The following is a 27,985-nucleotide window of genomic DNA, read 5'->3' as shown; positions in this document are numbered from 1 at the left end:
CATATTGCCAAACATTTTCAAAATCAAAATAGATGACGGTTTTTTGGTAATACCACGAATTAGTACTATCATTCCTTTATTAATTGACAACAATTTAATAAAACATAATAAAACACACGAGGAGTTATTCAGCGAGCCGCACAACAAGTTAAATTTTAAAAATTCGAAAACACACAGGATAAGATGGGACAGTTTAAAATCATTGTTAAATCTGATTATTAAGTGCATTTATAAATAGGAATATACGTAAATAACACGAAATAATACTGCCTGCTTTGAAAATTAAGTCTAACTCTAAACATTCCTTTTCTTGCCCTACTGCTATAGTTTTTAACACGTTACCTGTACAATATATTATTGCATATAACAATTGATATTGTTTGAATGACAATGGGTAATGTTCGAATTTCAATGGATAAATATTGTATCCTACAAATGTATATGAACTTGTAATAACAGAAAATTGATTATAGTGGAATGGGGGAAATGGGACACCTTGAGCATATATTGTCCAAATATCTTAATGGTGTTTTATTAATTAACAACGGTCTATGGGAGTAGTAAGAATACGATTTTTATATTCTTTTAATGTTATTTGTTTCACCACTAAACAAAACAAGAGTGTCCCATCTTGCCCCACCCTGCTATATTCAAAATGATTATAAAATTTAGACTCTATAACGTTTACAATTGCAAATACCGTTTTGTTTTTAACAGAAACAACAAATATTTTTAAAAGAAAAAATACAGCGGGTAAAGAGAAAACATTAGTATGAAATATATTTTTCAGCAGCTTAATGTATTATTTTCCTTTAAAATTTAATAACAGACAGTTATTAATAGCACCAGTGTATGAGATGTGACTCATAGAGGCAACCAAACATTTTTATTATAACTTTGACTCGACGTTGATTGATTATTTTCACACGCAGTACGAAGAAGACAAACAGGACATTTCCATTGTTCTATTGTGACAACATGTTTGAAGGAGTTTTCACGAACATTGATGCACTTGCTGAAATACCATTAGAAATCTGCCTCAGATCCAATCTAAAATATAATTTATTAGATTTTAGAAAATATTTATAGTAAAAGTGTGGTGTAAGATGGAATAGTGTAAGCACCAAAAACCAATGTTTTTTGGTTGTATTTTTAAAGGTAACAGCACTCCAAACATAGTCTTTTACCTGGTTTCGTAAAATGTTCACACTATAATATGGTGTTTCAATTTGGTGAAAAAGTTTCTTTTTTGTTTACTTCTTGGTGTTTAGCAAAACTTCTTTCTGTAAAAAGCAAGGCAAAAGTAGAAAATGGCAATAAACAAATTTCAATAACTAAACACTAACAAATAATAAGTTTACTGTATAACATACCCAATAAAAAAAATTTTTTTTTTAAACAAATGCGTTAATCCGGATTCCGGAGAAATTATAATATAGTTCTGCTTTCAGCATAGTTTCACTATGCTTGATTTTAAATTTGGTAAACAATCTGATCCATTTATTTGGCATGTTAAACTGGAGGCCATAAGAAACGACTAGTCATAATTCTAGGTGCCACGGCTTCGAAATTTTAGCGCCACTACTTTTAAATTCAAGGTGCCACGACAGATATTTAGCCGCGGCTTTAGTGCCACGGCTTCTAAATTTTAGCTCCACAATTTTAAATCCCAGGTGCCATGACAGATATTTAGCCGCGGCTTTAGTGCCACAGCTTTTAAATTTTAGCGCCGCTATTTTTAAATTCCAGGTGCCACGACAGATATTTAGCCGCGGCTTTAGTGCCACGGCTTTTAAATTTTAGCGCCGCTATTTTTAAATCCCAGGTGGCTTCTAAATTTTAGCGCCGCTACTTTTAAATTCAAAGTGCCACGACAGATATTTAGCCGCGGCTTCTAAATTTTAGCGCCACAATTTTAAATCCCAGGTGCCATGACAGATATTTAGCCCCGGCTTTAGTGCCACGGCTTCTAAATTTTAGCGCCGCTATTTTTAAATTCCAGGTGCCATGACAGATATTTAGCCGCAGCTTTAGTGCCATGGCTTCTAAATTTTAGCGCCGAAATTTTTAAATTCCAGGTGCCACGACAGATATTTAGCCGCAGCTTTAGTGCCACGGCTTCTAAATTTTAGCGCCGCTATTTTTAAATTCCAGGTGCCATGACAGATATTTAGCCGCGGCTTTAGTGCCACGACTTCTAAATTTTAGCGCCGAAATTTTTAAATTCCAGGTGCCACGACAGATATTTAGCCGCGGCTTTAGTGCCACGGCTTCTAAATTTTAGCGCCGCGACTTTTAAATTCCAGGTGCCACGACAGATATTTAGCCGCGGCTTTAGTGCCACGGCTTCTAAATTTTAGCACCGCGGCATCTTGAAAAATAGAAGTCATAGCTTCCAAACATTCTTTGTGGCACCTGGAACTCAGTAGCTGTCGCCTCTATGGCTTCTAAAACATTCACCGTGTCACCCGAAGTTTTGGCCTCTTTGAGCTATGGCTCTATATTCATTGTGGCAACTGGAATTTATACTGCAGCTTCTATATATACCAATTTAATGTTATAAGGCGCAGAGATAAAAAGTTTAATCCCTTTTCCTGAATTGCGACATTTGGTTTACATTGCACAAGGCTAGCATTTAACCTAAAAACAAACAGGTAATTTACATACATCACGCAAAATACCTGAAGGTAATAGTAACTAACCCTTGACTGCCAACCCCTTACTAAACTAAGTCCTATATAGCCATCACTAACTCCTAACCAAGAACTTTAAAAGTACCAGCTTCTAACACAGACTAACCTGTATCGTATCGGAGCATGCTTTACTTGTGTCCTTTTTGATATCCTCTAAACAAACAACCCATTAACTAAACATACAACTCATACCAAAATATAAAATAAACATAAGTAGGGCAAACGCGGTAAATACTATGCAGAGACTCTTAGCGATTAAATACTTTTGGGGAGGATCGATTTTTTTGTAACTAATATTTCATAGTTTCATAAGCAGTTCTTCATATTCGCGTCAGTTAACTACACAGGTATAGAAACATAATAAACTTTTCATAAATCTTGATTTTCTACCTTTACTTTGAATATTTTTACCGGGCCAGGGGTTGCTCTTTGGTTCCGCGATAGTTTGGTAGATGGCCATGTCCAGGTTGGTAGATGGCCATGTCCAAGTTGGTAGATGGTCATGTCCATGTTGGTAGTTGGCCATGCCCATGTTGGTAGCTGGCCATGTCCATGTTGGTAGCTGGCCATGTCCATGTTGGTAGCTGGCCATGTCCATGTTGGTAGCTGGCCATGTCCATGTTGGTAGTTGGCCATGTCCATGTTGGTAGCTGGCCATGTCCATGTTGGTAGCTGGCCATGTCCATGTTGGTAGAGGGTGGCCAGGGGACATGGACACTTTAGCTTCCGACCCCGTCTCCGTCTGCGACGTATAAGTAATGTTTTTGTTCGCTACCAGGGGGGTAGGCGCAGTGTTACATGTTATGATTGTACTCGGTATACGAGGGGGGTAGGTAGTGTAGAAATGTAATGGTTTACTCGGTACCGGAGGGGGGTAGGTAGTGCAGAAATGTAATGATTTTACTCGGTATCGGAGGGGGGTAGGTAGTGTAGAAATGTAATGATTTTACTCGGTACCGGAGAGGGGTAGGTAGTGTAGAAATATAATGATTTTACTCGGTACCGGAGGGGGGTAGGTAGTGAAGAAATGTAATGATTGTACTCGGTACCGGAGGGGGTAGGTAGTGTAGAAATGTAATGATTTTACTCGGTACCGGAGGGGGGTAGGTCGTGTAGAAATGTAATGATTTTACTCGGTACGCGAAGGGGGGTAGGTCGTGTAGAAATGTAATGATTTTACTCGGTACCGGAGGGGGGTAGGTAGTGTAGAAATGTAATGATTTTACTCGGTACAGGAGGGGGGTAGGTAGTGTAGAAATATAATGATTTTACTCGGTACCGGAGGGGGGTAGGTAGTGAAGAAATGTAATGATTGTACTCGGTACAGGAGGGGGCGTAGGTAGTGTAGAAATGTAATGATTTTACTCGGTTCCGGAGGGGGGTAGGTCGTGTAGAAATGTAATGATTTTACTCGGTACCGAAGGGGGGTAGGTCGTGTAGAAATGTAATGATTTTACTCGGTACCGAAGGGGGGTAGGTCGTGTAGAAATGTAATGATTTTACTCGGTACCGAAGGGGGGTAGGTCGTGTAGAAATGTAATGATTTTACTCGGTACCGGAGCGGGGTAGGTAGTGTAGAAATGTAATGATTTTACTCGGTACAGGAGGGGGGTAGGTAGTGTAGAAATGTAATGATTTTACTCGGTACCGGAGGGGCGTAGGTAGTGTAGAAATGTAATGATTTTACTCGGTACCGGAGGGGGGTAGGTAGTGTAGAAATGTAATGATTTTACTTGGTACCGGAGGGGGGTAGGTAGTGTAGAAATGACTTATAATAGATACCATACTTGAACCAGGTATAATAAGGCAGTGTTTTTGGTTCAGACATCGTTTAAAACGTTGTTGTACCTGAAGCACATGCGAAGGTCCTGTAAAAAACCTAACGATCACGCAGAATGGCGGCCTCCTGGGTGCGTGGTGGAACAGCCAGTGAGCCAGATATGATAAAATAAACAAAGCATGAATTTTCAAAAATTGTTTAATATTTTTTTAGTGCTGGAAAAACAATGTGAAGAAGTGTTTGCACTGCCTTAGTATACTTCATCTTACTTGATCCTTTGAAACTTTATCTGTGAACAAAATATAACAGTTACTATGGTATCAAGAGGAAACTGTAGAAAGGGGGAGTATCAACAAATATTTAAATGATAGAAACCATTCAGATTTATTCACTATCGCTATGCTTGTACCACAATGGCCACCAAATCCAAACACTTTAGATAATGTGCTGCTTTCTGCATTTCTTCATAGTATTTTGACGTATGAAACTTTTCTGTACTAAAATAAATGTTGCTGATGTGGTCATTTAAAAAGTACATTTTTGGGACAAGCTGTATAATATATATATAGAAAATGTTTTATAAAAAGACGTAGATACAAAAATCACCATTTACATTGTCATCCAGTATACCAAAGTACCAAACTCTCCTTCACAGAATTTAAAATGCCCGCCAAGTTGTGTTTGGTTTTCTGTAATTTAAGTAATATGATTAAATATTATAAAAGCATAATGGTAAAATGCAGAGTACTTTCAATAAAATTTACTGTGTACAGGCCATGTGTAATGTATATTCAGATAAGCTTATTGATAGCAGGCAATCCATAAACTAAAATGACCAATATGTTATTGTGCAGTATCCCCTTCCATCCAAGATGTGGATAGGGTAAAACACTTTACATTAAATAAAAAAATTACCTGCGATGCGTTGTTCTGTTGTAGACAAAATATTACATACAAAACAGTATATACCAAGTACAACCCAAATCAAGTTAACCAATACCTACCCCCCTCCGGTACCGAGTACAATCATTACATTTCTACACTACCTACCCCCCTCCGTACCGAGTACAATCATTACATTTCTACACTACCTACCCCCCTCCGGTACCGAGTACAATCATTACATTTCTACACTACCTACCCCCCTCCGGTACCGAGTACAATCATTACATTTCTACACTACCTACCCCCCTCCGGTACCGAGTACAATCATTAAATTTCTACACGACCTACACCCCTCCGGTACCGAGTACAATCATTAAATTTCTACACTACCTACCCCCCTCCGGTACCGAGTAAAATCATTACATTTCTACACTACCTACCCCCCTCCGATACCGAGTACAATCATTACATTTCTACACTACCTACCCTCCTCAGGTACCGAGTACAATCATTACATTTCTACACTACCTACCCCCCTCCGGTACCGAGTAAAATCATTACATTTCTACACTACCTACCCCCCTCCGGTACCGAGTACAATCATTAAATTTCTACACGACCTACCCCCCTTCGGTACCGAGTAAAATCATTACATTTCTACACTACCTACCCCCCTCCGGTACCGAGTACAATCATTAAATTTCTACACGACCTACCCCCCTCCGGTACCGAGTACAATCATTACATTTCTACACGACCTACCCCCCTCCGGTACCGAGTAAAATCATTACATTTCTACACGACCTACCCCCCTCCGGTACCGAGTAAAATCATTACATTTCTACACGACCTACCCCCCTCCGGTACCGAGTAAAATCATTACATTTCTACACGACCTACCCCCTCCGGTACCGAGTACATTCATTAAATTTCTACACTACCTACCCCCCTCCGGTACCGAGTACAATCATTACATTTCTACACTACCTACCCCCCTCCGGTACCGAGTACAATCATTACATTTCTACACTACCTACCCCCCTCCGGTACCGAGTACAATCATTAAATTTCTACACGACCTACACCCCTCCGGTACCGAGTACAATCATTAAATTTCTACACTACCTACCCCCCTCCGGTACCGAGTAAAATCATTACATTTCTACACTACCTACCCCCTCCGGTACCGAGTAAAATCATTACATTTCTACACGACCTACCCCCTCCGGTACCGAGTAAAATCATTACATTTCTACACTACCTACCCTCCTCAGGTACCGAGTACAATCATTACATTTCTACACTACCTACCCCCCTCCGGTACCGAGTAAAATCATTACATTTCTACACTACCTACCCCCCTCCGGTACCGAGTACAATCATTACATTTCTACACTACCTACCCCCCTCCGGTACCGAGTAAACCATTACATTTCTACACTACCTACCCCCCTCGTATACCGAGTACAATCATAACATGTAACACTGCGCCTACCCCCCTGGTAGCGAACAAAAACATTACTTATACGTCGCAGACGAGAGATAGTAATCTCTCGAACGATCAAATTGAAACGAAGGAAAAAGGTTTTTACACGAAAAAAAGGGGATTCTCTCAAAATGTAAATTCCTGATTTGGCCTACGCCGCGCGTGGGGGGTGTTATAGGCAGTACCCATATTTACAATGAAAATGCATGTTTTCACTTGTATTTCGGAAACGGGAAATCCCCTGATCGTAAATACTGTAAATACTTTATGTAATATAAAAAAAACACAAATTAAATTAATTATAAAATAACAAATTTCAATGATTTAAAAAAATGTTAAATACACTTTAAAAACCTCACGAATCCAAAATACACTTCTTTGGGCGAATAAATTAATAGATTCTAATTATGCGAACTCCCCTAATTCCAATCAAATCTAACTTTTGCACAAATAACGTATAGTTTTTGACCAATGAGATTGCTGGATTTCATCCGCCTATTTCCCCAAAGCGTTTACTATTGTTTTGTATTCACGTATTGTTTTCAAGATTGCAGTTATTTTGCAAGGATTTAATTGGTAGCTGTATTTGCTCACAAGCATGTAATCATCATAAATATGTTTTCCTTTCATCCCTAAGCCAGCCTAACTTGTGCATTACAAAACATAGGCTGCTAAATTTACTGCCAGTAGTTATTCATTTTAATTTCATTAACAGCGTTTTAAATAAAATGGCCGACTTCAAAATGAAACAAGACAACAAACGTGTCGGCAGGTGAGATATCTATAATTTTTTGGAAAACTAATGCAGAAGCATAGCATGTATAACTACTAACTTCCACCAAACCAGTCTCCGCAGTCTGCAGAGTAAATGACAGGTACAGAAGCGATTTTGTTTACAAACTTTGATTATGCACGCCAATCAGTTGAACAAAAAAAAAACGTATTAAATAGGTTTTCCTATCGTTGCTTAAAAAAACGTACATTTTCTGCACACCAATTTTTGATGATAGCAAGCGCGCATGTTAAAAAAAACAGTTTTGCACTGTTGCACGCCAGAGGTCTTGTCAGGAACTGCCATACTCTGTAGACTGCCTACCAAATATCTCATTTTCCTCAGTCGATCTCCAAGCCCACGTGCAGGTCGCGATCGTGTGGAAAGAATAAGCCTTAAGAAGGAACGACCTGCTCCGTATCACAGAAATGGTCGTGATCATCCTCCTGGAGGAAGAGCGAGGAATCCTCCATTTCCGCGTGTCTTCGTCAACAACATACCATATGAGGAAAAATGGCAGGCCATTAAAGATTTATTTCGAAGCAAAGGTATATTTATATATTTAATGTGGAACGATAATGAAAATGCTCTAACCAAGCTTTATCACCTTCCTTTTGATATACACCATGAATCATACCATTTTATATGCAACTATCCAACAACTTTTGTATAGCCTATTTATATATATATATATATACATATAGCTTACAATTTTTTCTGTTGGTTTGCAAGCTATTCTATTATATAACTATACATTAATAACATTCAGTTTCTGTTTTATTTCAGTTGGGGAGGTGACTTACGTGGAGCTCTTTATGCAGGACAAGGGTAAATCTCGGGTAAGTTAAAATAGTGACTAGTTTTGCATTGGGCTCTTTCACAGTCTCATCTGTTACCATTGGTTCTGGCTCTGTTTGTCATTCTCTCACGATTGGACGTCAAAGGTGATCGATTTAAAACTTTGTAGTTTTCTCAAGTCAGATAGAGAAATGCTTTTACCGGTTCCAATTTTCATAACTGCCTGCCATTAAAGTATTTGTTGGAAAGAATAATTGATTTGAAATTTGCCGATGCGGTTTTGCATAACTTTGTGTAATTGCTAGGATTTGTTTTCCTACTGACAAGAGGTTTGCGTTTCTGACCTTAAAAGTTTGTGTTAAAAGTTCATTCTGGCTGCAAAATGATGTTTGTAATCAAAACGTTCCATGGGCGGGGTGATAGACATTTTAGGCCTTCACAATTTATTTGATCCTCAGAGTATGTTTATCATTCACTGGATTTGTTTCTATAGCAGTGTAATGCTATTCACCACCTATCTGGTGTATATATGGCTTGTGATTTGTATTTGAACAAGCTGTCAAGGCTGTCTGGTCTTGTTTTCCTAATCAAGTTGCCTTTTTCTTTTGTTGACATGATCTTCGGTGATTTTGGTTCCGGTTGTCTTCAAAACCCACTCTGTGTAGGGTTACGGGTAAGTTATGTATGCTCATATTAGCATCTGTGTGAATTGGTTAGTTTTAGTTCAATAGATTTTATATGAGGAACGCTCTCTATGGTAAACTGAAAGATGTGACAACATTTTGTATTTGACTACATAGAATTATGGACCAGTTTCTGAATTGTCCAAATATATTTTTGTTCATTTGTCTTATAGTTAGTTGCAATAAAAAAATATGATGGTTAAGCTGATGTAGTTTTATTTGTTTGAATTTTTGATAATAGCAACAAACAATCTTTTCTTGTAGTTTCTAAAAAAACATTTCGTGAAATATTTCCTTTGTCAAAGCCTGTCACACAGTTTAAAGTCTTTGCCGCATCCAAATATTGCATATGTGAATAGGAAATAAGGTAGAGGTGTATGACTGTATCTGTATGTTCACAGGGGATTTGTTTTCTATTTGATTAAAATTTGTTTTCATAAACCATGTTTTCGATTTTGCTATCTTGTCCAGTTTGTCTGAAGTTTGAGACAATAGTTTTGTTTAACTCTGGGCAACGGCTGCCAATTAAAAGGTGTCAAATTATTAACACATTTATCAACTACAGTGTGATTGAGTTCAAAGATAAAGAGACGTGTCACAAAGCTGTGGAACTCATGAACAGATATGAAATTAACAACAGGAAAATTGTTGTGAGGGAGGTGAGGGTTTAGATCTACCACAAAATTCCTGCAAATTAACAATATAGCCTGCTGGTGTTTACCATGTAAATCTATTTGGCATTTAGTACTTAATGTATATAGTATAGCCTAGTTAATAGTATATCCATTAAAGCAGGGGCGCAACCAGGGGGGGCTGTTTTGCTGTCATGACAGCCCCCTTTTCCACGCAGCCAGAAAGTGCTAAGACGCACACACACGCGCGTTGCATTTAATATTACATTCGTTCGCTTAAAATTGGAATAACTTTTCGTTCAATTGTTACGTCACTTGTCCTATTGTAACGTAACTATTAATTATGACGTTTCATAATATAACAATCTGGAGGAATGTGCTAACTGCCCAACCAACCACGAGATCGAAACATCGTGTATGAGCGTCACATTTTTACGCTCTGCGCCGGCGTAGGAAATAAAGGAAGACGCATGTGATAGCATACATTCAACACTTAACAAACGAAGCAATCGTTGTGAATTTATTCTCGTGAAAAGTGACGTAATAAAACTCTGGTTCTCGTGCGGTGTCATCAAACGATGTTTTTAGGCCTTTGTCCAAGCTCTGCCGGGGCGATACTTTATAATAATATATTACAATTTGTGTTGGTTCCAATTTACTGATAGCGTCGCTCCTCGCACTTATATTTGCACCAATTAAAATGCATAATAATCTCGGTTTATCAGCATTTAAATCAGTGGTTACCAAACTTTATCTACTCGCGTACCACTTTTTGGTTCAAGCAGCGTTCTCAAACCACCTACATACTAAACTACTAAAGGCTCGTGAACAACTCATTTTAAATAGTGAAATTAAAAACCGCATGCACACCTATTTTTTCCGCGGGCATGAACTTGGCACTGCCTTTCTCAAAGTTGAAAATAAAAGTAATTTGCCTATTAAACAGGGCAACAGGCGCGGTAATAAACAACCTAAATATGTTCCAGAAGTAGCACTGCTGTATATTTACGATGTTTTCCTCAGCCAAGCAGCATAATTATTACGAAACAGTAGGGATTCACACGTGGATTCATCGCGTCATAATAGCGATTGTTTGACCTGGGAATTGATTACATCATAATAGCAGTTCACACGTTGATTATTTGCGTCATATTAGCGATTGTCCCCTTGGTTATTTAGCCTGCAGGTGCTTGAAAACAGGTTGAATATTTGCCTTTTCATGCGCATAAGTAAAGATAGGCTTGCAAAAATATTCTGTACACGCGTGAAACAACGCCTAGGTTTAAAAAGTTAGGAACACCGGTGTAGGAAATATAGCATGGAATGTCACGCTCTACGTAATTTATGTGGATTAAAATAATGCTCACGACAATCACTAAAAGATCATTTGCGATCGTTTGGTGTGAACTTAATAAGGTGCTCGCGTACCACCTGGGAGGCCTTCGCATACCATAGTTTGGGAAGCACTGATTTAAACTAATCATCAGAAACAGAAATCATACAAAAACTACAGATCGTATGGGAGCAAATAAAACACGATTGTTTACCAACAATCTCGTTTGTGATGGAACAATCGTAATGGTTTATCAAAGGTATTCTGACGTAAATAATCGTTACATTAAAGGGCCTAAACACACCCCAAATGTACTTCGCTTTAATAGATAGAGTGTCTTTTTCTAATTCCAACGACACCTTACTTGTTTTAATCGGTTCTGTATAACCAAAGATATTCCAGCTCAAACACCGTGAAATTCAAAAAACTGATTTGAAAGTTGCGTGGCGAAAAAAATTGAGAAGTGTACTACCCACGTGACAAACACGTAACAAAATTGTTGAAGCGTGGCCGCTCTCATTCAGAAAGGCAAGAGGCAGTGTTTTCAGCGAAAAACGAGAGAACAAAAAAAACGCAAAAAAGCACAAAAAAAACGCAGGTTTCGCTTTCAGTCACGTGAATCAGTCACGTGACTAGTACGTTCCTACGTCACAATCACGGAGCTCGTAGTATAAAAAAGATAGCGCTAGAGATCACTGTTTGAGGACGAATATCTCCGCCTATACTGGACCAATTTTAATAAGCAAAGTATTTTTGGAATCAATAAAACGGTCGCTTTATGAATTTACCATAAAAAATAAAAGTGACGTGGGGTGTGTTTAGGCCCTTTAACATGCGTAAATCTGCAACAATGTTTCCTCTGTTTATATTAATTTAGATACTTCTTTTTAATAATGTAGTGTTAGTTTTAATTTACCGCGTAAAATAGGATATATATTCGTGTGCACAACCAATAAAGGGAGTGTTTTATCGCGTCAGAGATAAACGTGGACTAGACGTAAATATGACAGCCCCCTTTTGAACGCGCTGGTTGCGCCACTGCATTAAAGGTAAAAGTCAATACTAATTTTGGTCTATTTAAATGTTAAGGATTTTCATGGAGATTTGGTACGGAAGAATCTAGAAAGAGACGGACACCCAAGACCCCATGACATGAGAGGGCCACCACCCATGCATAACATGCCCCCACCCATGGGTGGACACCAAGGTCCTATGCCACCCATGCCCCCACCTATGAACGATATGAACAGGGGGCCAATGGGGATGAATAAACCAATGCCTGACATGGGACGACCAGGGCCAATGGGAAAAACTGTTTTCGTGGCAAACGTGAGTTTGTATGCATTTGTAATGTAAATAATTGTAGTTTATTTATAGCCATGTATCTATACATATGTTTTTGACAAAAAAAAATTTTGCAGCATTGTGAATATACAATTGCTTTTTTTATTATCACCTATAAAAATGAACTTTAAACTTTCAAAATTAAAAAGATCCCTTTAAATGAAAGTCTTACGGGTATCAATGATTTTATACGAGTTTTAGCTAACATAGGCCAAAAAAACTGACTTTTAAATTAGAAGTAACACTTTCTGTCTGTTTGCAGCTCGATTACAAGGTAACGTACTCGAAAGTAAAAGAAGTGTTTCAGCTTGCTGGGAAAGTGGTTAAAGTTGAACTTATGTTGGATAAAGACAATAAGAGCAGAGGAATGGCAACTGTTACGTATGAAGAACCAATGGAAGCAGCACAAGCTATATGTAAGTGCATACACCACATATATGTAACATTAGTTGTATACTGTACTCCTATTGAGTCCTATATAACTTTTTCGCCATGTATGTGTATTTCCATCTACCAATAATAGAATTTATGCCTGAATCGCTAAAACGAAGCCAGCTAAATAACCAGATGCTCAAAGCTGTTAGTCATTTTTAAATAAGCTGATTGGAGAAATAATTAATTTCTATAGCCTATTACAACTTTAATCATACAGTTCAGGCGTATTACTTAGTAATGCTTCCTATGGGTTAAATCTATTTTAGAAGCATATTTTGCTCACGTTTAGGAATTATATATTATTTTATTAATAATTTATAACTGTTGTTTTACCATTTTCTGTTTTTGTATATTACTGCCATTTTCTTTACCATAACTGAAAAGATAAAATTAAACATAAAGGTTGTTAAATACTGTAACTGAAAAAAAAAATATGTATACTAATATATATATATATATATATATATATATATATATATATATATATATATACATTTTTTTTAACAAAAGTCAATTATTTTTATTTTGTTCTTTACAGCAATGCTTAACAACCAACGTCTGTACGATCGTATTATGATAGTGAAGATGGACAAAGATAATTCTAAGGAGAAGAAATTAGAATTACCAAGTGGTCTCGCTGGTATAGGTCCAGGTATATCAAGGAACCCGCCAAGACCAGACATGGGTCAGTTGTTATCAATTTTCTTTTTAATCAAATTTGTGTGATAGAGATGGTAAAGAATAAAGATTATAGGCAATTGTTTTCATTGAATTTATCAATAGTTTTTGTCTAATGTTTACTTTATGTGATTTGTGGTAATTTTTTGATAGATGTTAGTTCACAATAAACCACTGTATAGCCACAAATATTAACGCGCATAGGTGCCTAACATTGGTATGCAAGGTATTCATACATACGATGAAAATAATCACGGTACCCTACTACCCTTGTGCCTATGTTAATATGTCATTACTTTTTTCACCCATTTGTGTGTATGCAGATACTAAAACTTACATAAACATTAATTACAAAGGTGTTGGTGGTATGGGTGATGGTATGATGAACAAATTCCCTCCTTCCATGATGTCCAACCCTGCACCAGGTATGCAATATGCATTCTTTTAATTTTTAACAATATTTAAAGTGACTTATCCAAAATAAGGTATACTCATCATAGTCATAGCTAAAGGCAGTATACTTTGAATCTGCCTGTTTGCACAGACATATTTATAAAACAGCAGGGTACAACTTATTTTGAGTATAAAACTAGCCGTAAATTTATAATGTCACCCCTGTTTTAAAATTTTTTGTGATGTAACAAACCAAGAATTATTATTATTACACCCATGTATTTCCTCCGCTTTATTCATAAACCTGCATTTATTTCCCCAGTACCTTCATTGGCTGGTGGTTTGCCAGGTTTAGCTGGCTTAGGTCTACCTGGTAGTCTTGCAGCAGTTACAGATCTCATGAAAGGTAGGATATTAAATGTTATTGTATATTGTTAACTTAAATATATATTTTCTTGTACCTAAAAAGGTGTCCAAAATGGCCTTTTTTTACATTTTCATATTTTTTCTCCTTTTATTTTCTAAGTTTTGTAACGCTTATTGACAGAATCATTACAGTGTTGGTAGTTGGAAAGTTGGTCCAAAATTATTTTTATTGTTTCCAAGTTAATTTTCTTCATAATACTTCCAGTGTTTCCATATAATATTTCTTTTATAACCTCAACAGCAGGAGGATTAGGACTCGGAGGTTTGGCGAGTCTTGCCGGTATCAATGACATCACAAAACATCTCGGACTTCGAGATCCTATGGATCAGAGGATGTTGCAAGATCAAAGAAATCGTCTTCTTGCCGCAACCAGAGGATTTTCAGAGCGGGATCGAATTGAAATGTATATTATTTATAAAAATTTTCAAAAACTACATTAAAGCTCTTGATTAAAAAAACAGAAAACATGTAAACACTTACATTTATTTCATTGTTTACAACCCCAAAATAATACTAAAATAACAAAAATAAAAACTTTAAAAAAAGCCAACAAGAGCACATCAAGTTAAACAAATTCATTTTCCTGACGTTAAATTTCAAATACCATCTTTAACTCCAAATCCCCCATACTCCTAATTTCTTACCAAGGACACACTTCGACAGGGACATAGCGTCCGTGGACAATCGCATACGCGACCTGGACCGCTCACTCGCCGAACGGAGCAGCAGTCTAAACTCCACCAATCTCCCTCAATCCAAACAAACATCCATGCCCCCACCGATGCGCAATGGTAACAGGGTCCCAGGGACCACGGTGTTCGTCCGTAATCTGCCCTACAGTTTAACGTGGCAAAAGCTGCGTGACAAGTTCACCAGATGCGGTATGTATGTTGAATAAACTTTGCGACAATTTCCTTTCAGGACAATTATGAAAAAATTAATGGAAATGTCTTGTGTTTTTATGTTGATTATATAAAACAGTACGTTGTGAACAAAGTGCCTAAAAATAATTTAGTTTATTCAGAAACCGGCCCTGCTGTAATTGTGTTATGACGTCACAGGTCACGTGCTCTTCGCGGAGATCAAGATGGACAACGGGAAGTCACGTGGTTTCGGTAACGTCCGCTTCGAGACAGTGGAGCAGGCCCAAGCAGCTGTGCGATATTTCAACGGAGCCGAAATCGAAGGACGAAACATCGATGTTCATGTTGATAATCGAGGTTGATGGACGTGTGACGTCATCACTGCGGAATTAACTCTCGGCCTGCCGACGCGAAACAACAGCTGTAAATATATTGTTTGTAAATCCCGACGAACAATAAAAAAATGAATGTCTTTTGAACTTGTGGTTTCGGTTTTGTCTTCCTAAGATTAAGAACATGACGTGTTAAATCCGTAACACTTGTAAGATGTTCAAAAGTGGTTTACGAACATGCGTGCTGTCTTTGTTTAGCAAGTAATGATGCAGTTGCACCTCAAACTTCTACTTCGTTTTTGACAAAGCCACGTTTACCGTTTCTACACTGCTGGTGTTTGCGAACACTGTAAATCGGAAGGGTGGACATGATTCCATAGTTGATGAGAATATTCTCATCAACTATGATGATTCGATGTAGGGTGGTGATTTTTAATTTGGACGTGAAAATTACCACTTTCCTTCAATGTTCCACCCATAGGGTAATCTATTCCTACCCGTCTGAATTTTACACCTCCGAACGTGGAAATATTGAAAAAAGATGGGTGAAAATTTCCATTGCGTTTATAACACTATTGTAAAATTATATTATGTTCTTTACCAAAGTGGCAAATTTATAATGTAATTTGATATTTTTCTGATATAATCTGAGATTAATAATTTGAAATTATTTGCACGATTCAACCATAACGACGCGAATTCCATTCACAGTGGGAGTTTGAGGTTGGCGCCTTGAATACGTCATTGTCTTATCGTGCTCACACTGCGATTTGGTCAGAAGCGAAAACTTCACGAGTTAGTGCCAGTGGTTGTTAGTCTATAGCGGTTGGCAAGACAGCATATTAAACATAGTATGTTGTATATGCGTATATTTAGATCAGCAGCACAGCAAGACTTTTGTATTTTCGACAAAACAAAATCTCAATCGCCAATGATTGTGCATATATTTATATATAAATTTATTTACGAAATTACTTAATTGATAAAATGTCGTACTTTTTAATGATTTAATTAAGCGCTTTAGCTCCCCAACCACAGTGGAATTAAAGGAATTGCATAAAAATGAACAGTAAATAGGTTGATGGTCTTGCGAATATTATTAATATATTTAATTGGCCGCAATCGGCAACACAAGAATCTGGTTTTCCGCGGAATTTCGCACGTGACTAAATTGAATGACGTTTTCCCGCCTATCGGACCACGTGGCCAATGTATAGGGTTTTCCCGCGCATCTGACCGGAATACCTTCTGTTTAAATGTTTGTCAGCTTAAAGTGCTTCTTTCAACAGGTTACAGTGTAAGTGATTGTAATTTTTGCTTTCTGTTATGGCTCAAGACGGAATTCCATGTCCATGTTGCACATCGCGCCACTCAAAACGTAAGTTAATGGAGCATTTGTTGGATAACCATCACTACTGCCGTAGATTTTGTTGCAAGATACAAGATTGTGGTAAAGTTTATTCAACCCGATCAAGCTATCAAAGGCACATGCAGAGACTGCACAACGATTTGTTGCGCGCGAATACAGCACCTGTTTCAAAGAGACTGCACAAAGACGTGTTGCGTGCGAATACAGCACCTGTATCAAAGATACCACCGCGGATGTATGACACAGATAGTACAGTTCCAGTGTCAACTTCATCTGAAAGCAGTGGTTCCAAAGTCAACAAGGAAGAAGAAGTAAAACACTTTTTATCTTCATTATCAGAGTCTTCAATTCAACAAAGCTAAGAAATTAAACACCCCTGGGTTTTAAACTATCAAATTCCAAAGTTTCCCGATCATACTGACTTCTATCAACACAGACAGGCTGACCTCTAAAATTATCAGAGAAATTGCTCAAATTGTGTTTAATTCCATGGCACAGCATACTCTGTAAGTTGTTGTATACAGGCAATCACAATTTAAGTTATCCGCAATACTACAGGCAATAACAATTTCATTTACTTTTCAGCTATCCAAAATCTTATGAGTACAGAAGTGTCTGCTTAATGTTAGTTAAGAAATATCCAAATCTTCAGGATAAAGGTTCTAACAATCTATTCGTGAGTCTTGAATCACTAATATTTAGAATAACAGTAATATTTAGAATAAATATGCTTCTGGTAACTTAATATAGAAATGTGCCAGACTGCAGAGTATGACAGGTGGGTGCACGCGCGATCTTTTTCAGACTTTTGATGATGCACGCCACAATTTGTCTCACGCACGCCAATTAATTAAACAAAGAAAAAGATACGTATTAAATTAAGTAAGATTTCCTAACGCGGCTTGAAAATGTACATGCTTTGCACGCAGATTTTTAATGATAGCACGCCTCACGCAAAAAAATACCATCTTTCACGTGCGAGATCTCGTCAGAAACTGCCGTACTCTGCAGACGGTGATGTGGAGGTGAATGCAAAATGTAGGTTAATATATTTTTACTGTTGCAGGACACCTGGCTTGAATCGCTAAGACAAAGATTTCGGGATGCGAGGAGAACAATGATCAGCAACGAGCGGGTCCAAACAATGAAACGAAAGTATGGCTTTAACAAGCATGTGAAAACAGCTGAAAATCCAAGTACAAGTGAAGATATCCTAACAACACCAGCTAAGCGACCACTTTTGGTAAGTTTTCAAACTGCATCATGATTTTGTTTTACTATTTTTTATTTATTTTTTTATATAATGCTGATGCTGGCTAACTTTTAAGAGGAAAATCACACTTTAGTGTACTAGACCTAGTGGTTAAGTTTAATATTGGTTTTAGGATGCATGCAACATATGAAGATAAAGCTAGCTATAAACAGCATGTCAAGGCAATCCAAGAAGAATATAAAAAGAAAGAAAGGGCAAGTTTGACGCTTACAAAGTGGCGAATATTCTATAGATGTGGATTACAAGACTTTCCGTCGTTAAAATTGCCTGAAATTGTTAATATGGTTGTTTATATCTCCATAATGTGTGTTTTTTGAAAATATTATGTATAGTAAGGCGGAGGGAGATGGGACACCTTTTGATTCCATGTTCTTGTCACATTTGGTAGTAAACAGAAAATTCAAAAAATTCTAAAACCGTACCCTCACGACTTCCATAGACCATTGTTAATTGTTTAAAACACGATCAGGATATTTGGATATTATGAGCTAAAGGTGTCCCATCTTCCCCCACTGTATTATATAATGTTTTGACATGTTGTTTAGATTTTGGATGAAGCTTCGCAAGTGTTCTGTAAAGATGTGGAAGCAAAATTTACAGAAAACATGAGACTACTCGATAATATAAGGAAGCTGCTTATGACAAAAAAATTTTCAATGTTTGCACGAGCCAACCTATTTCATGCAGGTACTTGATAATATATAGTAATAGTATTGTTTATTATTTGCCCCTAACCCTAATATATTATTTCTCTTGTTTTATTACCTTGTTTAAGTTTTCTGTGTACTAAGATATGATCCTGTATTTCAGACAAGTATCGGAGTTTGTTGTGCATTCCGGCATTGTTTCGAGAAAACGAAGTTCACTTCTTGTTCTCTAAGGTTATTGTGTGTTTTTGCACTTCATCAGTTTTATTGTATTTTTAAAGAATTATTGTACTTTTAACATAGCCTAGAAATGTATTAATGTTCATATACAACAAACATATCATTTTCCTTTTTTGTTCTAAGGATAATGCTGATGTCGTCCCACCGTATCCAGCAATCTACATTGCTGGCGTAGATGAGCCTCCATTCATTTATCTGCATGGAAGAAAGTTGTGCAAGGCAGAAGATATTAAACAAGCTGTACTACTCATCTACTGTTGCTACTGCGTATTTAATATCGTCATTCCAAAAAACTTGCTAAAAACCTTTAAACTGATTGGATACCTTGCTATCAGTACCGATGTAAAAAACAATACAGTTCAAAAAGCGTTGAACCATATTTTAAGTCGAATGTAAATTGTAACTGTAATGTATTGTAAATACACTTTCTATGTTTTTTATCTCCTGAATTGTGTTTGCAACTGTCATGTCCTGTTATAAGTCAACATAGTACATGCAAACCCAACCCCTATCAAGGTGTAACATTCGATGTCTATGGGTGGAACCTACCACATTTTGAGGAGTTTGAAATTACCACCCTTAAGGATTGAACGGCTGTCTGCCGAGGTAAGTTTCGTGGGATTCGCGAATCAAATCGTCCGCCAATGAAGATCCTAACAAAACTCTCTGATATTTGCGTCATAATAGGGATAGGGAGGGGGGACTCTTTCAGTTTACAACAACCCAAAATTAATAGAGATCTAAAGCAGCTTTATGAGGGATTCACGCTTCGTGAGATTCAAAATGGGTTTCCTGACGTGACGTTGTAATAACCCCTCCATTTTGTTCCAACCGGTCTATAATGGCATTACGGTGATCCTTTTTCTAACCAAGTAAACACTTCGTATTTTTCTCCAAATCTGGCCAGTTAACTTGACTGCGCAACATAAATGACTTTGTCTCTATTCCCAATAAAGCCTTCAGTGAGTTTTGCATCTTGTGTTTTAAGTCAGAATTGCGGTCTTATAGCTGCTTGGTCGTTTTGGTGATATATCTGTTGGCATTTCTTCCTTTGTAAGCACTTTCTTTTTATAGTTAGTGTATTAAATTCATTTTCTCCGTTCTCATCCTTTTAGACATAGTCTCTCTATTTAATTGGTAAAATATTCCATGTTTCATTTACGGTAAGATCCGGCGCCGTGGCATAGTGATGAGCGCGCCTGCCTGTAACCCAGAGGTAATGGGTTCAAGACTCGACGTTGCTACCATCGTGGGCGTATGTGTCCGTTGGCAAGACACTTAACGACAATTGCTCCAACCCAGTGGCCACTAATGGATTGTCCAAATTATTAGCCATACATAAAAAAAATAAAAAAAAAATCCAAAAAAAATAATCACCTACAAAGTAACATACATGGTAACTCGTAAGCTGGCACGAGGTGCTAAACCCATGTGATAACGACTGTCGTTTTCCGGTCACGCAAGGATAAAGTAAGTTACATTCATTCTTTCACATTCAAGGTGGGGTAATATTGGACATGCATTTATTCTTTTTTTGTGTGTACAATTTGGTGGTAAACAAAGATTATTTATTACGTAATTAAAAGGTATCTCACCTTGCCTCACAGTACTATGGTAAAAATACGGTAGTTTATCCTTTTAAGGAATTCACAGATCATGTGATAGAATATTATTAAGCTTCGAGTATACGGACCCGTTAGGTGTAAACACCGTGTTTATTTTCAAAGTTTCTATTCTGTGGTCGGATTTTACACTTGAATAAATAAATGGAACGTATTTATCCTGCTCGGCGTGGAACCGACATACCTTTAACACGGAGTTTCTGTTTCACTTGGTTCTTTATCGTAAGTTTTAAACGAGCGACCAAGCTGTTGATATTCATACAATAAATATATAATGCGTTATAATGTTGTAATTATAACTGAGGATAAAAAATATGCCATGTTCTGTAACTATGGCCATTTACTGTATAAAAGTGAGGTCAATACGAAAATAAACAGTAATCAGTGCATGACCTACTCAACAATACTGTATTATATTGAGTAGGCCATGATCACTAGTATATTGGTCATGTTCGTTTGATGAACATACAATCCCGGTTTTCCTGTCCGTACCACAGTACTTCAGGATATTGGATCGTTTTCCGAGTAATCGGGTTCGAATGCAGCATTCTACATAACTTGCATAAGCCAACAGGCTTTTCGACATATTCTGTCTCATTTAAAAACCACCAGGAAAAATATTCGCGATATGCTGTTTCGTTTCTGTCTAGATATAACAAATACTTCGCCAGTTCTTGTGTGCTATGGAAGTCGTCCAAGTGAATAAATGAACCTGGTGGGAGAATTTCCTCAGCGTCTCTTTTCGTTGGGCCCCAAATCACAGGTACTGTCCCACTTAAAAAGGCATTCTCCCACACTTTTTCGGTAATGTAGTCCCGACAGTGGTACGAGTTTTCGAAAGCGAAATAAAACTTGTACCGCCCGATTTCGTTGAAAAAATCGGCGGTGGTTTTGAATTTCGCCTCCCTTGGATTGTCCGAACATAAACCCCTCGTTTTTAGCTTTGAACCTAGAGTCTGCTTTATTTTCTTCACCAACTTAAAGCGCTTTTCAGCTCCAACAGTAAACCCACAGTTGCTGCTTATCCATATTGCCAAGCCGTCCTGTAATGCATATCATATAACACGGATGTCCTGTTGCACACCTACATGTGGCATTATATGCAACTGCAGCGAGTATGCAAATAGCGTGTTGATGTGTTTCGTTTTAAGCTTGAAACACCCACTCCGTCCCAACATAGTAATTCAAGGCTGCATATTTACTAAAGACATTTCAAAGCAAAAGAAGACATTTTAAACCTAAACTAGATGACAACTAAACCCATGTCACTATTGCATATCTGTTAAATTTCATACTTGGTCAATGTGGCTGTACGCCTGTGCCCACAATACAGTGATATATAGCAGAACCAAGCCTCTAACGGTACACGCTTATTTACGTGACATGCTCATAACCCCATATTCACTTGTTAGAAATACTCAACTTACGGTCCTGTTCAAATTAAACGTAAAGGTTACCTTCTGTAGCAAGCAGGCCTCTAAGTCAGCAGTAGTTAATGGAGATCCCATGTGGTACTTTTCTTTAAGTGATTTCAATGTTCTGCGTATTGTACTATATGGTGTTTGTATATCGGAGTCGGTACGGTAGGACATTGTAAGATTAAAGAGGTTTCCAAAGCCCAACATTGACACCTTGTGTGATGTCCGAAGAGAAGACGTAGACTCGGCGGAAAAGAAAACGTAAATCTGGTCCATTCTTCGCCTGAAATTAACTGAAAGTTAAACTTTTGCACAGAGCGTTCTTTTAGAAAAATCTATCAAACTACTACTTTACTTTATGATAAGACCAGTTGATTATTTGATTACTGGGTTATGTATAATATTTACTTTCAGTGCACAGATAATGACCTGTGAGCCTATTTGAAACAGCAGGTAAACAAACAAGGTCAACAAACTGCGTATTGCTCCTACGTCAAGCGGTAAAATGTAACTCAAAGAACAAATTTTACCTATGGAAGACTTTAGCATCCGGATTTACTTTGTTGAATTCAAAAACAATTGCATCGCAAGTATAGGGATCAACGCCTTTAACAATTTTGCAGTTACCACACTGAAAGATACAAACAGCTTAATGTGTATACTGTACTTATACCGGTAATTATATACAATTTTCTCAAACACCAAATTTTCCATTGATTTTGCATAGTTAGGATTTAATGCAGCAGTTCAAACCTTATCGCTGCTGAATCCATACGTCATCATATTGATCATGAACTGAGGCAAGTTATCCCCCCATATTAGGATTCGCTTGTAAACTGCTGGTGTTGCTGGTGTTGCAACTCTTCGGTGGTTTCTTTCTTGTCCCAAGAGAAATAAATGCAAGGGTATGTACAGAATTGTCGCAAGTGTTAAAAGAATCAAAGCTGCATTTGCATTTACACGAATACTTCTGCATAAACGCATTCGTCTTGGCTATGGTTGTCATGTAGCCTATAGTTACACACAGTGTGTTTATAGGCTATAATGTAGTATTCAATTTCGGTCCGATCGACCGAAATATGAACGTGTAATAACTGTGGCGATTATAGTTCATCAGTTAATATTAACAGAATCTATCATTTGTACCTGTACAAAGCAGAGATTTTTAACCTTTTTTTGCGTACATGTGTCACCTATTTAACAAAGATTAATATCGGATTTGTAGCCATATATAAAATGGTCCACATTTATTAAAAAACGAAAGTAACAAATTATATCAGTTATATTCAGTGCAACGGCTGCTCTTGCTTTTTGGCAATTAGTTTTTTAGTTATTCTGCCTCTTGGGTGAGGAAACTTACCCTCTAAGGTTAGTTTACCCCAGGTTAAGAAAAGCTGCTGTAAGCGTAGGCCCTGCAGTCTTTGTAGGCCAACCCTAAATTAAGAAATCGATAAGACACTTCAGTCTATGTTTAGCATTTGCTCTTAAATATACATGTTGAAAATGAAATATAAAACAGCCAATAAGTTGTACACTGGTAACGCGGAAACGAAACCACACTACACTATACTGTACCATCAACAACATGCACCACTAAACCTCAAAGTAGCGTGTTGGCGTACGCCGATTATAAGAATCAAGCTGTTCCAGCATTTCACGGTAGATTTCATTCAAGAAATATTTCTGTATTCTACTCTGCTAGAGAACTATTGTAGTTTTTATAGTATCGTTATTAACTATCATAATTACTAGTTTTCACAGAGTGCCATACAAATTCCACTCTTTGCTTTTTAGTACCGTCTGTCTAGTTCGGAACCCTCAGTCCGTTACAGTTCTATAGTTACTGTACGCTGCAGTTCGCTGTCTGGTCATCGATTAGGCATTATAGGCATAGCTGTTTGTTTTGCGAGGTAGCACTATTTTAAACACATTTGGTACTTGCCAGTCTCTATCAAGCACTCAATATCGCAAGGGCGAAGAAACACTCAACCTCGCATGGCTAAACAGCTGACTATAACTATACCTTCAGCACAGGTTATAAGCACCTACTGAATACCGCCTCACTCAATAGACCTAGAGTGCGGCGACGGATTTTCCGGTAATCAAAAGCCAAATAGCTGGCCTAATTGCTTTCTGTGGCGTTTATAAAAAAATAATCAGAAGCTAAACGACTAGAAATGTTGACAAACCACAGGACAAATGTTTACATGTTCCTTCTCGAGTTTAACAGCATTAAAACACGCACTCTTCTTATCTTACGCGACGTTGCTAATATTCGTACACAATAGAATAGAACTTTCCAGGGCAACCGGTGTGTATTTAAACAACAATGAACATGGCTTTCATTCTATGCCTCTCGCAATGAACCAATATTTATACTATGACTTTCGAAATCCTCTTTGAAACTGACGCTTTATCGGTAATTACTCAAATTCCTTGGTCAAATTTTGAACAAAAAATAAAATAGGTTAATTGTAATGGAAAAAAATACTTAACCAAGTCTGTTGCACGCTTGGCAATTCACAGACACGTAAACAGAATATAGGCTAACCTATACTGATGCCACGATACATATGGCTAATCTATGCAACAAGGTATATCTGTACACTATGTTATAACTATCCGTGTTGCGTGTCACATACTCAGCTACAAAACAAGAAGCCTTGCGTAGAGGAAGACAGTTTGTAATAAAGTCGTATTCTTGGATGCAACCTGCAAATAGAATGCGCCATACATCGTGCAATGAATCATGGCAGCAGGCACGGATAGCGCGAGGGACAAGGGCGCAACATTTTTACTGTAATCTCCTCCTTTCTACTGTAAAACCATGCACCCCCGTTTTACGAACTAACTTAAATTGTAAAATTAACACGTCCGTTGTCACATGACCAGCTCATGGTATATGTGAGGAAAGGACCGTTCCGCACTGGCTGTGGTGACTGGAGGCGTAGCAACTATCCAATAATTAAGGGGGAGACAATGAATGAGTGCCTATTTCAACTTAACTTACTTTCAAACATTGGATAATAGACTGGGCGTCAAATGGCACTTCTGATTTCCCTGAAGTTTCCCACTTCTGTCGCCAATAGCCGAGCTCCGACCTAACGATGTATCACTAAATTAGCAATTATTCATCTGTCCTTGCTACGTTTACGATGTGCGTCCAAATCCGAGAAGACTTCCCTGGGTTTTGTCGATGTGATAAAGTTTACATGCAATTAAAAGCATTATCGGATACCACCCTATCGAGGTGTGGGTTTAAACCTTGACTTAATACGTCGACAAGGCTACGCGACGTACGTACGCCTCCTATGGTCGCTTATTTGCCCTATGCTGCCATCAAGTGTATGAAATAGAACGCCCGTGTTATTACGACTGTCGTTGCCCATCACCGTCGCATTATAAAGTTCATATGTAAGACAAATATTGAGTGTTTATATATAGTAGAGTGGGGGGAAATGGGACACCTTTAGCACATAATATTCAAATATCCTGGTCGTGTTTTAAACAATCAACAACGGTCCACGGAAGTCATGAGGATACGGTTTTATAATTCTTTGAATTTTTCCATTTTTACTACCAAATGAGACGAAAAATAGAATGAAAAGAAATCCCATCTTCTCTAACCCTACAGTACGTAAACTCCGGTGATTTTTATAGGGTTTGTGTGGTACGTAGGTTCGTTAGCGGTTTATAAACCAAAATGTATTTATACATAACACCCAAGATGTTATGTAGTTCGGCAACCATGGAAACAATGACGTAACTAAGTTGGTTTCCTCGTTCATGTGAGTGTATTTCGTCTCTGTGGGGAAAGTGGAACATTTTATTACCGTGACAATTCTCTGCATGTTAATACGGAACAAGGTATATATACGAAAACCAGTTAAAATTTTGAAATAAATAAAACAAGTAAGGCATAACGATATAGAAAACATTGAAAACAATAATGGTAAATTATATACCAAAATTTTCAAGATTTTAAAAATATTTATTTCGATTCTTTCGATACTTTTGTCCTGGTACCCTCAGTAGCTGTGCTGGTAATTATTCTTTAACCGAAACGTCGTTCTGGTTCGTTTCCCTTTCACTTTCGCTAGTGGGTCTGCAATAAGTGTGAGTTTTAAAATTTAAAAACCCGAGGTGAATTATTCGCAATTTCATAAGTAAATAATTTAACATGTACGGGCCATGGTATTGAGTAATGATAGACCGTCAATGAACCAAGCGGTTTAAATCCTCGCCCAGGCAACAATATGGTACAAAACCGATACAATTTTAAAATAGTGCTTTGCGTGGTTATATAGGTTGAAGTATTCGCATTAACACAATGAAAGAACGCATACGGTGGTAAAGTTTGGTACTGATGTGCGTTGGTTCAAATCTTGTGCGATAACGTAGCTTCAAACATCAATTATGTCTCTCAGCCTTCGAAGTTTTTTGGAAGAGATTAAAGAACGGGGAAAATAGACGAAAACGCCGCGCAAGCAGTTTCCTATGTTATGGCCGACTAGTCTTGCGCTTAAGCGTGAAATAGTTCTACCTGTGCCGCGTATTACGTGTAACGGGTGGGACGAAAAGCGGTCGAATAAGTGGTTCAGTCATAGAAAACTCTTCGCCACTATGCTTCAGAACAGAAGGTGTTCAAGAAACTGAGTAAATTGTTGAATAGCCTGGCGGATGCGTTTTCCAGGATGCAAGATCGTGGGGAATTCTGAATGAAAACTGCAGGTAATTTAATAAAACATTGTATAATTTGGGTAGAATGATATTTTCAGCTATGGTAATTTCAATAATATAACATTTTATTGACAATTCGAATTTTAGTTTTTTATGGAGAATGTACTTTTCAAATTTTTTTTGAAGTAACATATAAACGTACCAAACTTAAGTTAGTGAATCAGCCGGTCTAGTTTGGGTGCCGTGGGTTCGAAATCCAGCCAAGCGGAACCTACTGCGACTGATGCAAATATTTCTACCTCTCTCTAAACCAAGAGAGCGTTAACCTGAACCGTATCTTGTTACCGTGAAAAATAGAGACCTGGCATTTTTACACCAACTGTTGGTTCGGGTTGTCTACGTTTAATTCAAGCCCGCCACACCATGCCACGTTAGCAGGTGGTTTTTGAGACTTTTCCGCGCTGCAGTCTTTCGTTTACTCGCCGGGGTATGACGTCGTACTGTGACGTAGGTTGCGCAGTAGTACGTCGTTCTCCGGACGGTATTAGGAAGAACTATCATCAAGGACCCCCCCAAAAAAACATGGGTCAAACCACCAAGTAAGGAATGGTGGACGTTTTAAACGAAGCATGAACTAATGGCATCAACAGAAGCTCTGGTAAACTTCTAATTACCAAAAGAAAAAAAAAAAGTTGCGGTATAGGTGGAAGTGTTCTGACCGGTAACATAATGTTTAATCGGTGGTAAGTTTTTCCTTTGCAGTACATCACCTCTACCTAAATGTCAAAGCGGAACCTCTGTCATAGTTGAACGCTTCGCAGCTACGAACGATCCGTTTATTCTGCTTTCGTTGACCCGTCTGTGGTTGCAGCAACTTCTAATAGCGCTAATTGTATTACAGAACCGCCAACGTGAAGATTATCACCGTGACTTCATTTTCGATTTTTGGTCGGGCTCTAATTATATCAGTAAGAGGCTATACAGGTTACCTTAATAGTTTGGTGCGTAATGGTACCTCGTTTTCGGCGGTACCAAAATGACGCTAATATGATCACGTGACCGTGACTTGTCTGTGCAGAATGTACATCATGAATTAGCCACTTGGTGGCGTGATGAGCACAGTGGAATGCGGTCGAATTGCGTAACATTGCTGCCATGTGAACTGAAAAGTGACTCATGTACGGAATATTTGAAACTAACCG

At 37.8% G+C, this 27,985-nt stretch overlaps 5 protein-coding genes across 16 annotated transcripts in view; 2 read left to right on the top strand and 3 right to left on the bottom strand.

Annotated features, from left to right (window-relative positions):
- The window catches only part of LOC149743020 (uncharacterized), a 28,313-nt gene extending 21,212 nt beyond the window's left edge, over positions 1–7,101 (bottom strand). Inside the window, exon 1 of the mRNA XM_089880023.1 lies at positions 7,040–7,101. The gene's annotated coding sequence lies outside the window, so the exon portion shown is untranslated. The remainder of the gene's footprint in view (positions 1–7,039) is intronic.
- LOC149743021 (uncharacterized) lies at positions 60–7,027 on the bottom strand. Of its 7 annotated transcripts, none has more exons than XM_089880704.1 (7): positions 5,389–7,025; positions 5,080–5,162; positions 4,542–4,762; positions 3,084–3,435; positions 2,800–2,846; positions 1,188–1,283; positions 60–1,050 (listed from the first exon to the last, which is right to left on the bottom strand). In XM_089880704.1, the coding sequence occupies exons 4-6, from the start codon at positions 3,403–3,405 to the stop codon at positions 1,254–1,256; spliced, it is 399 nt and encodes a 132-aa protein (XP_089736830.1). In that variant the 5' UTR covers positions 3,406–3,435; positions 4,542–4,762; positions 5,080–5,162; positions 5,389–7,025; the 3' UTR covers positions 60–1,050; positions 1,188–1,253. The 7 variants fall into 7 exon arrangements, with proteins under 7 accessions (XP_089736830.1, XP_089736814.1, XP_089736823.1 ...); XM_089880688.1 differs by having other exon boundaries at positions 4,542–4,970; positions 5,087–5,162; XM_089880697.1 differs by having other exon boundaries at positions 5,087–5,162.
- Positions 7,102–7,376: 275 nt separating the features above from the next.
- LOC149743019 (myelin expression factor 2-like) lies at positions 7,377–15,681 on the top strand. 6 transcript variants are annotated; one of them, XM_089880123.1, is made up of 11 exons: positions 7,377–7,616; positions 7,962–8,164; positions 8,403–8,455; positions 12,152–12,391; positions 12,669–12,822; positions 13,380–13,526; positions 13,876–13,944; positions 14,235–14,318; positions 14,580–14,742; positions 14,988–15,220; positions 15,401–15,681. In XM_089880123.1, exons 1-11 carry the CDS (start codon positions 7,573–7,575, stop codon positions 15,562–15,564), a joined length of 1,554 nt encoding a protein of 517 aa, XP_089736249.1. In that variant the 5' UTR covers positions 7,377–7,572; the 3' UTR covers positions 15,565–15,681. The 6 variants fall into 6 exon arrangements, with proteins under 6 accessions (XP_089736249.1, XP_089736216.1, XP_089736232.1 ...); XM_089880090.1 differs by having other exon boundaries at positions 7,380–7,616; positions 15,003–15,220; XM_089880106.1 differs by lacking the exon at positions 7,377–7,616 and adding an exon at positions 9,663–9,756 and having other exon boundaries at positions 8,076–8,164.
- A 143-nt stretch (positions 15,682–15,824) lies between these two features.
- On the top strand, positions 15,825–19,512 carry LOC149743018 (uncharacterized). Its single transcript, XM_089880523.1, has 6 exons — positions 15,825–17,409; positions 17,489–17,579; positions 17,970–18,146; positions 18,722–18,863; positions 18,987–19,057; positions 19,187–19,512. The coding sequence occupies exons 1-6, from the start codon at positions 17,393–17,395 to the stop codon at positions 19,457–19,459; spliced, it is 771 nt and encodes a 256-aa protein (XP_089736649.1). The 5' UTR covers positions 15,825–17,392; the 3' UTR covers positions 19,460–19,512.
- Positions 19,513–20,882: 1,370 nt separating this feature from the next.
- Positions 20,883–23,288, bottom strand: LOC149743017 (4-galactosyl-N-acetylglucosaminide 3-alpha-L-fucosyltransferase FUT6-like). Its single transcript, XM_089880283.1, has 4 exons — positions 22,857–23,288; positions 22,634–22,734; positions 22,143–22,386; positions 20,883–21,728 (listed from the first exon to the last, which is right to left on the bottom strand). The coding sequence occupies exons 1-4, from the start codon at positions 23,085–23,087 to the stop codon at positions 21,132–21,134; spliced, it is 1,173 nt and encodes a 390-aa protein (XP_089736409.1). The 5' UTR covers positions 23,088–23,288; the 3' UTR covers positions 20,883–21,131.
- Between the last annotated feature and the right edge of the window lie 4,697 nt (positions 23,289–27,985).

Source organism: Ciona robusta, chromosome 1, assembly GCF_009617815.1.
Source record: "Ciona robusta chromosome 1, ASM961781v2".
Classification (NCBI taxonomy): domain Eukaryota; kingdom Metazoa; phylum Chordata; class Ascidiacea; order Phlebobranchia; family Cionidae; genus Ciona; species Ciona robusta.
This window is presented reverse-complemented; position numbering and strand designations above follow the sequence as displayed.